This window comes from Diadema antillarum, unplaced genomic scaffold (genome assembly GCF_040938485.1).
Source record: "Diadema antillarum isolate AM-2024a unplaced genomic scaffold, OU_Dant_1.0 scf00000029, whole genome shotgun sequence".
Taxonomy (NCBI): Eukaryota; Metazoa; Echinodermata; class Echinoidea; order Diadematoida; family Diadematidae; genus Diadema; species Diadema antillarum.
The window spans coordinates 7,699,634-7,710,714 of record NW_027270918.1 but is presented as its reverse complement, the minus strand read 5'-3'; the positions used below and the strand labels follow the sequence as shown (position 1 = coordinate 7,710,714).

The 11,081-nt window shown below is 39.9% G+C and overlaps 1 protein-coding gene across 1 annotated transcript; it reads left to right on the top strand.

Annotated features, from left to right (window-relative positions):
• Positions 1 to 309: 309 nt before the first annotated feature.
• LOC139737483 (magnesium transporter NIPA2-like) lies at positions 310 to 10,419 on the top strand. The gene is made up of 6 exons (XM_071648160.1): positions 310 to 404; positions 3,545 to 3,759; positions 4,860 to 4,916; positions 6,022 to 6,112; positions 7,229 to 7,389; positions 9,824 to 10,419. Exons 2-6 carry the CDS (start codon positions 3,621 to 3,623, stop codon positions 10,417 to 10,419), a joined length of 1,044 nt encoding a protein of 347 aa, XP_071504261.1. The 5' UTR covers positions 310 to 404; positions 3,545 to 3,620.
• Positions 10,420 to 11,081: the final 662 nt, after the last annotated feature.

The window sequence follows — 11,081 nt, the reverse complement described above, 5'->3', positions numbered from 1 at the left end:
ATACAGTTATATTCAAGTGTGTATATACAAGTTGAACATAAGTGTTTTATATTTATCAAAACAATTTATTAAGGTAGAAAAAAAAATCACAAAATTGTAATGGAGTTATTGAAAGATCCATCGAATAGTTCGTCAACCCCAAATCACAAGAACATCTCGAGTTCTACTACACACACACACACCACAGAACGTGTAAGAGTTCTGTGACACACACACGTACATGTACAACGTCTTTGGTATGCATGCTATGATGCTTGGTGAATCACCCGAATGCGAAGTAAAGTGTAAAGCCTCCACCGTGTTTGTGTGGTTGTGTCTTTCACTATGAAATCGACGGAATCGGCAATGTCGTACTCGTAGTACCTCGCCTCGAGTACACGTACGTGGATCCTGACGTGACACGGGTAAGCACTTTATTTTGTGATATGCATCTGTATAATGTGTGAATGATTTATGACCGTATGTTTGACGTTTTCGCTTTTACATGTGGAGATACATGCAGGACTTCGTGAAGGCGTAACACCAAATTAGTTCAGTCCCATATATTGACTTTGATGCTGCATTCCCCTGGCTGTGGTTACTAATGCATGATGAAATGACTTTGACAATGAAGAGTGCACATTTCAGTTGTGTTGATCCCTACAGTAAAAGGTCCGCGGGAAATTTGGCCAGGAGATACTGCGCAAGCGGGAGTAGACGTGTTTGATATCAGTTCGGGAAACCCACTCACAAGGGGGGCCCCTCCCGTCCCCCTTCCATTAAACAGTAACCCCGTCCCCCTTATAAGTAACCCCCGGGGCACCCCTTATAAGGAGTCTCCACGCTTTTTTGCAATGCAACGCGAAAATGAAAGGACTGCGGCAATTTGCTTGATTATGTCCATAAAGCTTCACAAGTTTCCTAGGTACTCACGAAATTTGAGCAAAATCGGTTCGAGGCATCATATCTAAAATCATGGATTTAAATGCGATGTCAAACGACCCATGCGAATGCTGAAATGCGAGCGATTACTGGCGTGTCGCCAGGCCAGGTGCGGCAAGTCGAAAGTCTCCGTACTCAGTCGCCACGTCTGCACTCAAGCATTGCCGCGCCGCCGCGCCTGGCGACACTCACGCCAGTAATCGCTCGCATTTCAGCATTCGCATGGGTCGTTTGACATCGCATTTAAATCCATGATTTTAGATATGATGCCTCGAACCGATTTTGCTCAAATTTCGTGAGTAACTAGAAAACTTGTGAAGCTTTATGGACATAATCAAGCGAATTGCCGCAGTCCTTTCATTTTCGCGTTGCATTGCAAAAAAGCGTGGAGACTCCTTATAAGGGGTGCCCTGGGGGTTACTTATGTATAAGGGGGACGGGCTACTTATAAGGAGGGGCCCCCCTTGTGAGTGGGTTTCCCGAACTGATATACAGATTAACATTAGATCATGACTATGATCTAGACACAAAAGGGCATACATTACATGTAATGATGTAGATCTATTACAAATAATTTTATGTATTTAGAAATTCTAATTTATATTCGGAAAAAGATGCACCAGGTCCAGCAGAGTCTAGAGACTCCAGGGCCAAGCACCTTCTGATCTGGAGATTCTCACGCCTGAAATCCCTGGGGCCTTGCAAACGGGAGACTCCAACTTGATGTGCGTGAAGTTCCTTGCGACCAGGTCACAGGTTCTAGATGCTCTCTCATGAGTCCTGCTATCATGCTATCTATTAAAGGGTGTGTACAGTTCTGTTCGAGGTGAAGATTTAGCTTTTAACGTGTTGTGAGATATTCAGAAACCACTCTATGAGATGTCAAAGAGCATGCAGTTCTAAGGGGTATCAAAAGTTTATTCGATGAAAATCGGTTTTGAAATGGTTGAGATATCCAAAAACAAGGTAAAACAAAGAGATACTAATAAAGTTGGGGCATGTCGCCTTTTATTATTAGCACTTTTTTTGGATATCTCAGCCATTTCAAAACCAATTTTCATCAAATAAATGTTGAATCCTTCTTAAAATTACATGCTCTTTCATATTTTCACAAGAGGCTTTTCATTATCTCACTTAGGAATGTTCAAAACATGAATCCCTACCTCAACCAGTACTGTACAGTCCCTTTAAAGCCTAAAGGCTTAGTTTTCAACATACGATGGCAATAAGTAAGAAATCATTTCAAGGGGGAGACACAGAGCCAGGGCGAGAGAAATTAAATCTCAAGTGGGCGTGGGAAAATGGGAGATTTTGCAAAAATGAGCTTTCGGTGGGAGATCTCCCGGGGCGCTTCAAAAGCGGGAGAGTTGGAGTCCCTGGTCCAGGCCAGTTGCAGTTGTAGACTTGTTGAGAGCTGAGAGCAAGAGCGAGATGAGAGTAGAGTCTACTAGAGTGACATGTGGTAGGTAATAGGGAGCTTTAGATTTTTGCGATGAGGACATACGTTCAGAGGAAAAAAAACATGTTCTGAGCCTGCGTCAAGTTGATCTATTTATAAATTGCGTTGCCTGGGTTTTTCACTACGCGTGCAAGGCTATTTTTACGTTGGCTCAATTCATGATGTAGAGAGCTACTTCATGCACCGATCATATGGGGGTGCCATTTTATTTTTTATATGTTACATCCCAGGGTAATCTAAGGGCCTCATTATTGAAGCAGGGAGATCTTAGTAGGGAAAAAGGACTGACTGAGGGGTGTTGACACAGTGGAAGATGTAGAACTGCATGCCATGACTGCTTTTGCTCTGCTATGGTTTATGCTGGACAAGTGCCATAGATGCTTTGACATCTAATTCACTTCTCTCCACTGAACATTTTGAAGAGTGTTGTCAGTCTCTGATGCATCAGAGGCTTCCATTGTTCTTCAAAATGTTCAGCGGAGAAGTACTACTGTAGATGTCCTACAATGTAATGTACAGTGTATGTTGCTGTCTTCATGACTGCTAGATCTTTGCAATGCCCAATAATTTGGCAAGAATTTATCAGTTTTAAACATTACTGATGTATAGTTTAGTCACCAGCCAGTCTTGAGCATACAACTACTTGTGTATAAATGTCTCCCTAAAATTTACACTTTTATAATCTGTGTAAACTTGGCTTACTGTAGGTTTATTTTTAGCCAGGAATCATGAGTCAATCATATTTATTGGAGTAAGTGTGTTAGGGTTAGAGTTGGGGTAGGGTTAGGTTGCAGTACCTATGGAATTTAGCCAAAACCCACTCAGCTATGCCTTTTAGGTTATGTCATTCCATAGTTATCGTATGCACACAATTCCTACTGACACACTCATTAAGAGACCTGTGCATCATTTGTATACAGTGGACTCCCTTTATAACGAAGTCCTCGGGACCAGCAGTTTTCTTTCGTTACACTAAAATTTTCGTTCTGACTGAACAAAATAACAATAAAAATACATAGAGGGGATAATGCTGCAGCCTCAATTTTTACTTCATTGCAACCGAAATTTCGTTATAACCATGTTCGTTATAACAGGAGTGCACTGTACTGTCCAATTGATCGCTGGTATTACATGATTGCATTCTTTCTTTGCTTTGAATTACAGGTCTTATAAGAAAACAAGCTGAGACTGGTGATCACCTTTCTGAAATTGTGGTGATAAAAGAAGGAGGAGCTACAGTATGGCAGCAGAAGAGAGATCAGCCAGTGATCTCACTATAGGCCTGACACTGGCCATCTGTTCAACCGTCTTCATAGGCTCCAGTGGAATCGTGAAGAAGAAGGCACTCATAAAGATTCATGCTTATGCAACTCGTGCAGGTATGAATTTTTTTGCTTCATTGTATGTATACAATGTACACACTGTATATTTATGTACATATACATTGCCAAACACCCCCCCCCCCCTTAAAAAACATATGATAAAAAGAAATTTTAACGGACAAGATTGCGTGATTTCAGATTACTGAATATCTCAGTGCAAGTGATCTTAATTTCATTTTGTCAGATGAATTTACTCAGGATAGGACAGACAAGACAAAACATTGCATTGTCCATGAAACTGTAAAACATGATATATTCGCGGCACGAAATTTTCGCGAATTGGAGCCCACGACCTTTTTCGTGGCAAGAAATTTTCGCGAATTGCCACTTGCGTTCAATGCATGGATATTTCGCGTGCATTTTAATTTCGCGAATCTTGGCGCTCGCGAAATTCGCGAAATTAAAATGCACGCGAACATTCCTCGTTTTACAGTACTTGTTGGTAACATCTAGAAACTTATCGTTACAAAATGCTGCACTGGTAAGTGAACAACCAGCATTAACAAGCACGTAGATCAGGAGTGAAATTTTCTTGACAGAAACTGATATGTTCTGACATATTTGATCACATAAATGAACAAAATTATGTATATCTGTATACAGGTCCTATATTTTTGTGTATCAACGTTTAAGGTCACTTCTCTCACTTGCTCCCAACATCAATCACTGTAATGCTTGATAGTGCCATGAAGATGGAAAGTCACATTGAATTTTGTAGTCTATAGACCTCTTATCACATGCACCCATACTGTGTAGTATTCACCAAAAGCTCTATACTATCAGTCAGTTTGGATGTGGGGCAATGCCTTATTCTACACCATATTTCCATATGTACATGTACGTTGTAGGCACCGGGTCTAGGGCAATTACCCCCTGGGCAAATACCCCAGACCCTTCCCCTGACCCTAGCCCTAATCCTAATCCTGATCCTAATCCTAACCCAAACTCTAACCCTACGCCTAACCCTAACCCTAATCTTTACTCTAACCATATCACTAACCAGCATTAAGCTGGGGGTAATTGTCTTCGGGGGGTAATTCCCCTGATATGGTTTGCACCAATAGTAATGGGGTTTCTTTCCTCCATGATGTTCTCAGGTGATGGCGGGCATGCCTATCTCAAGGAGTGGCTATGGTGGGCCGGCTTTGGGCTTTGTGAGTAGACTGATGCTGCAGACAAGATACAGTACCTGTCTTAGCTTTTGATATGAAAGATTTCTCATTATTCTGCTTGCCTCCGTATACTGTAGATCCAGTCAGAACGAGGAAAGTGAGGAACAATTAGCCATGTAGCATGTTACAAGAATGGCACTGGCTCCTCAGATGTATAAAACGACTTGAAAGTTTGCTAGCATTGAAGCTGCTTTTAGAGCACTTTTCAATAATAAATCGCAGTGCACTCAGTTCACGTCGGTATTTGCTCAGACTTCACTTTGCTATTACTGTAAAGTGTTCTTTCACCATGAAGGTATGTTGAGAAGTGAACAGAAGCATGTTTGTCTGACATAATTTTCACCTCTTTTAGACAGTGTGGGACATTTCATAAAATTGTGTTAATCAAAAAATAGATTAAAAAAGAAATACTGCTAGTTAAAGTGTACTTCATCAAACTGTCAGCCATGTCAAAGTACGTAAGTTTTCATACAGAGATCACCTCAGCTTGAGCATTTTCTCTTTTAATCAGAGATCAGCTTTCAAAGTTGTATACAAGATGAATATATCCCACTGCCTTTTAAAACTGACATGGGTAAAGTGGACACTCTCAGCCTTTTATGTTTATATTTTCTAAGTAGACTGAATGAGTGCTTAATATGTACATAGAGTAATTTACATCAACTTCCTTATGATAACATCTTTTAAGTCATGTTTTATGTCATGCACCCAATAATTTCACCAAAGATTTCTTTTATCTCTTTTGTTTTCTATGATAATGAAGTTGAAGAGCTGAAATGTGGTAGAATACTCAGATTGCAAACTATCTGCTCTTAGTGAACTCTGTAATTCACCTCAAGACAAATTTCTTGTTCATTGATGGAATGATGGGTTACCATTTCAATGAAGTCTTCACATATTCATTTAATACAGAATAAATGAAAGGAAATGGAGAAGTGGACCGAGGGAATGTCAGTAGTTTATCTATATCTAATCAACTTTTTATTTGTTTTATTTACAAGATATTTCTAGACTTTGTACCGAAAGATCCTTGTAGATATTCAGAGTTCTGAAAGCATTTTTTTTCTTTTTATTTCTCCCACAACAGTGGCAGCAGGTGAATTTTTCAACTTTGTGGCGTACGCTTTTGCCCCAGCACTTCTGGTGACACCTTTAGGAGCCTTGAGTGTATTAGTCACGTGAGTGTACCAGTTTGTGTCAGTCGTAATGTAGTTCTTTTAAAGATCCTTGAGAACATACTCCATTTTTGTCATTGTCAAAACTAGTATTCTGCAAATGCTGTCCATGTCGTAGAATGGAAGGAATCTATTTGTAGTTTTAAAACATCTATTTATGTCATTGTGTGTCAGCTGAGTGATTACCGTTGTGGACATAATAAGTGAAGCAGATTATGTAGAAATATCAATGAAATTTGACACTCAGACATTTGTAGTGCCATGAAGAATGGTATCTTATATGAAAGTAATTCCTAACACTGAAAAAAAAAATGTATTGTAAAACCTGTGAATCATTTTATGTACCAAACTGCAAATGAGATAACAATGCTTATGGTATAGCGAAGATACTTCCAATGTATGTTCAGTGTTTTGTATTATCATCTATATAGGACGTTTTAGCGGCGCATTAAAAATGCGTATTGTAGTCCGCTCTATTTTTACCGTTCAATATCAGAGCATATTGAACGAAAGGAATAGGCCAATGTATTAATTCTCCATAGGCTACCGTTGTTACTTGCCGTTCAAGATCACACCATATTCAATTCTGTCTCGTCTGTCGCGCGAGCGCTTGCTGAATGTACAAACGCTTGCTACTAGTGCGCATCATTTTGTTACAATTCACAAGCGCGCAAACAGTTGTTTGTTTCATACGCAGTTTTAGAGGCTTCCCCTTTTCAGCGCTGGGATGTGACTGCCGAGTCAACTTCAAAGACGAGTAGAAGCCCGGCAATTTTGTGCAGTTTATGCTTGCTCTACTTTATTGTATAGATGATGATAATTATATTGGATGGCCTTGATTCATGGAATACCAGGGAATATTGCACTCGTTAGGGTCAATATTGCACTCATCTTCGATTCGTGCAATATTGGCCCTAACTCATGCAATATTCCCTGGTATCCCATTCATAGCCATCCAATACAATATAATTATTAGATATGATGGGAGATATATTGTCTGAAGGCTGGTCCAGGTTTTACAGAGTTTAACGAATATTAAGTTTGCAAAGTCTAGGAATCATCATCACCACTCATGACAGATAATGATTTACAATTATGGATGAATTTGATTTGTTTCAGAGCAATCTTGTCGAGCCATTTCTTGAATGAGGCGCTCAATTTACTGGGAAAAGTCGGCTGCATACAGTGCATTCTGGGTTCCACCATAATGGTTATACATGCACCGGCAGAAGAGGGCGCTGATACATTAGAGGACCTTGCGTTACATTTACGAGATTCAGGTGAGTGTCAAGGCAGGCAGAATTTGACTACGGGTACTGTAAAAACCAGAAACATACAATTGTATGTGGCATGAAACTTTTGTGAATTGCCACTGGCGTTCAATATGCATTTTTCAGGAAAAAGAAAGGTTTTGATGCATTTTACCTTTGTGAATCTGGCTTCTCACGAAATTCGTGAAAGTTTCATGCTCTCGAAAATGTCTGGTTTTACAGTAGTCAAATGAACAATAGTGAAATTCAAGTGAAAGATCATGGTATTTGATACACCTTAAGGTTTTCTGATCAGTACTAGTCTGTCATGAACCAGCTACCTGTGACATAGTGATTGTATAATATCGTTTTTGGTACATTATCATAGTCATAAGAAGTCTTCTGTGATATGCTTTAACTCTTTATGTGCCATGGTGTAAACTCCCTGTATGCCACAATATTCAGACACAGCAAAGTAGTCCTGCTCTGGGAAAACATTCTGTATTTTCAAATTAATGTAACTTTTATAGATTTTTTCTTACCCTTGACGTGATGTAATGAGCAAAGTTATAGAGAACATGCAAAACTTTGCTTTGATGCAAGTTGTACGACAAATCTATGATTATTCAAATTCATGATTTTCTTCCGTCGAGATGTTTTCATTGCAACTGATTGACAAATTGCCCTACATCGACGTGCTTATTTACGTCGATGTAGGGCAATTTGTCAATCAGTTGCAATGAAAACATCTCGACGGAAGAAAATCATGAATTTGAATAACAAAGCAGTACCCGTTGCATGCTATAAGGATTAGAACCAGCACTTGCTTTCGGGCAAAAGCTCGGTGGTCTAGTGGAGATGACACCTGTTCAGTGATCAGGAGGTCGTAGGTTCGAATCCTGCTCGAGTATGTACGCCCATGATTTTTTATCATGGCTACTACTAAAACACTGATCAATTCAGTGCTTATTTACGTCGATGTAGGGCAATTTGTCAATCAGTTGCAATGAAAACATCTCGACGGAAGAAAGTCATGAATTTGAATAACAAAGCAGTACCCGTTGCATGCTATAAGGATTAGAACCAACACTTGCTTTCGGGCGAAAGCTCGGTGGTCTAGTGGAGATGACACCTGTCCGGTGATCAGGAGGTCGTAGGTTCAAATCCTGCTCGAGTATGTACGCCCATGATTTTTTATCATGGCTACTACTAAAACACTGATCAATTCAGTGCTTATTCACGTCGATGTAGGGCAATTTGTCAATCAGTTGCAAATCTATGATTATTTTTCTTTCAAGTGATTAGTAGCTACACTTGTACATTATATTGTAGAGGCATTACTTTTGCACGTAAAACAGTGACAGAAAGTTAGAATTTACTCACAAATCCAGTAAGGAACACCACTTGATATTCAATCATCACATAAAATGCAAGCTACATGTGACAGGAACGGAACCATGAGAAACGCTTTCATTATACTTGGCATTTGGAGATTTTTTTATTGATTTGGGCGGGTTTGTGCATTTGAGCAGAATATGCGAAGTTGGTACGCTGTCGACTGAGTCGGGCATGCGAATATGGCACATAAAGAGTTAAATTAACTTTTGTATACTTTTTTCAGTTCAACTGCACACTTAATAGTTCTCTCTGACCAGTGGTGTATTTTACAGAATGAAGAAATATTTCAGAAGATATACATATTTCAGAAGATATAAGATAAAATTATTCGGAAGATATACATCTCTGCTGTCAATTACTTGTTTCTAGGATCATCAAGTTTAGATGCAAACTGATGACGGATTTCTTAAAATGACTGATTTTAAACTGTCTGATTTTGTACTTGTATGATTGTGTTTGCATTTCTGCATTGTGTGCATCACATGCTTAGCACTGAACATCTCTTGACTGGAGTGAAATTTCATACTTGGTTTGCACAAGCAAAACATTGCACACAGTTTGTAGACAACCTGAAGCAGCAGATTAGAGTGCTTTTTGCAGTCAGAGCAAACCATGCAATCCCAGCTTGGGGTAATTCCATATTCTGTATTATGCCATATATTTTGCTGGTCTAAATTTTTGAGACTCGGGGGGGGGGCTTCCCAATGATTTCGCGAGTGGTTAAAATCCACGATTGTGGATTGCTGTGCTGAAAGGAGAAATGTATACATTTGCATCACATTCATATCGGGATCAGAGTCATTATTTGCGTGTGTCTTTAATTTTGTGAATAGCACCTGACTCGCAAAATTCGCGAAAATAAAAACCTCGCGAAATATTCAGCGTATGCAGTATGCTGAATCCATCAATTCAATAGAAAATTTGATCATTTTTTTTTTACTCATTTCTTCATTCACTCTATTGTTGTTGATAAACTCTGTGTGATTTATGTACAACACACATATGATACCAAGCATTTCTTTGACGATAGCTTAAAGATTTTTCCTTTCTTTTATTTTTTCGCCAGTATTTGTCACGTATATTATAGGTCTGATTATAACAGTGGTGATTCTCATCTTCTTTGTGTCGCCAAAGTACGGTTCAAAGAACATTCTGGTCTACATCACAATATGTTCCATGGTGGGTTCAATCTCCGTGCTGGCATGCAAAGGATTCGGTATAGCCATCAAGGAATTCTTCGCCGGGGAGAACACACTCCTCCTCCCCATCACCTGGTTCCTTCTCATCTGTTTGGTGTCGTGCATCCTCATGAGCATGCACTACCTCAACAAGGCGCTGGACACGTTCAACGCGGCCGTGATCGCGCCCATCTACTACGTGTTCTTCACGACGTGCGTCGTCACCGCCTCGGGGATTCTCTTCAAGGAGTGGGCCAGCATGAGCTTTCAGGACATCATCTCAACGGTGGCAGGCTTTGGTGTGATCATCATGGGGATCTACCTCCTCCACACCTTCAAGGACACGAACATCTCACTTGACAGCATCAGAGCCAAAATGGAGGAATCATCCTCCTCCAACCCAACTTCCCCCACATCACTACATAATGCTAGTGTCCATCATCATATCCTTGGCGTACAGAGTGATGGCGGACCAAAGTCATGAGTGGCACAGTGCCCCTGCAAAGACAGCTAGAACTTCTTGTCCCCCCCCCCCCCCCCCCCCCCTACCAGGCATGTAGGGTGTACTGGTAAACTTTGCCCTCTGATATTTTCTATGCATTGAATGGGGCAATCTATACTAGTACATGAGCTGACATATCATAAGATATGTACATGAGTAGTGATGCTGTGCAGCAAAATAATTCACATACTTTCTCAAAGCTTTTCTAGCTATTAAAACACGATGCTGGATCTGTTTCTTGTTTCTCTCTCTCTCACTCAGCACTTTAATCATATTATACTTTTTCCCCGGATTAGTACTGACTAACTGCTATAAATATCTAAGTGCCATGTGGGTGCTACCTTTGTGAACACTATATTATATTTGTGTATACTTTCAGGGCAGATTTTATTGTCTGGCATTATAGAATTTCTTGAAGAGCTCCTTTTTTAGAAACGATGTTGGTACAAACTGTAAAACTTCTTCCTTTGGTTCCATATTCCTTTAATACCAGATAATTCCTACTAACATTTTGCCAAGCAGAACCATAGATGCATTCTTCCCAAGTCTCGTAATTGTGTTCCTGTTTTGATATACTTCACCAAGTAGATAGCAAAGATAATGGTTTGGTCTGAAATGTACAATGGAATCCTAATTTTCTTTTG

Excerpts from the sequence above, each read along its gene's own strand:
- LOC139737483 (XM_071648160.1), top strand. The coding sequence starts at position 3,621 with ATGGCAGCAGAAGAGAGATCAGCCAGTGATCTCACTATAGGCCTGACA. Across the intron at positions 3,760-4,859 it reads TGCTTATGCAACTCGTGCAG|GTGATGGCGGGCATGCCTAT; the intron begins GTATGAATTTTT and ends TGATGTTCTCAG. Across the intron at positions 6,113-7,228 it reads GCCTTGAGTGTATTAGTCAC|AGCAATCTTGTCGAGCCATT; the intron begins GTGAGTGTACCA and ends GATTTGTTTCAG.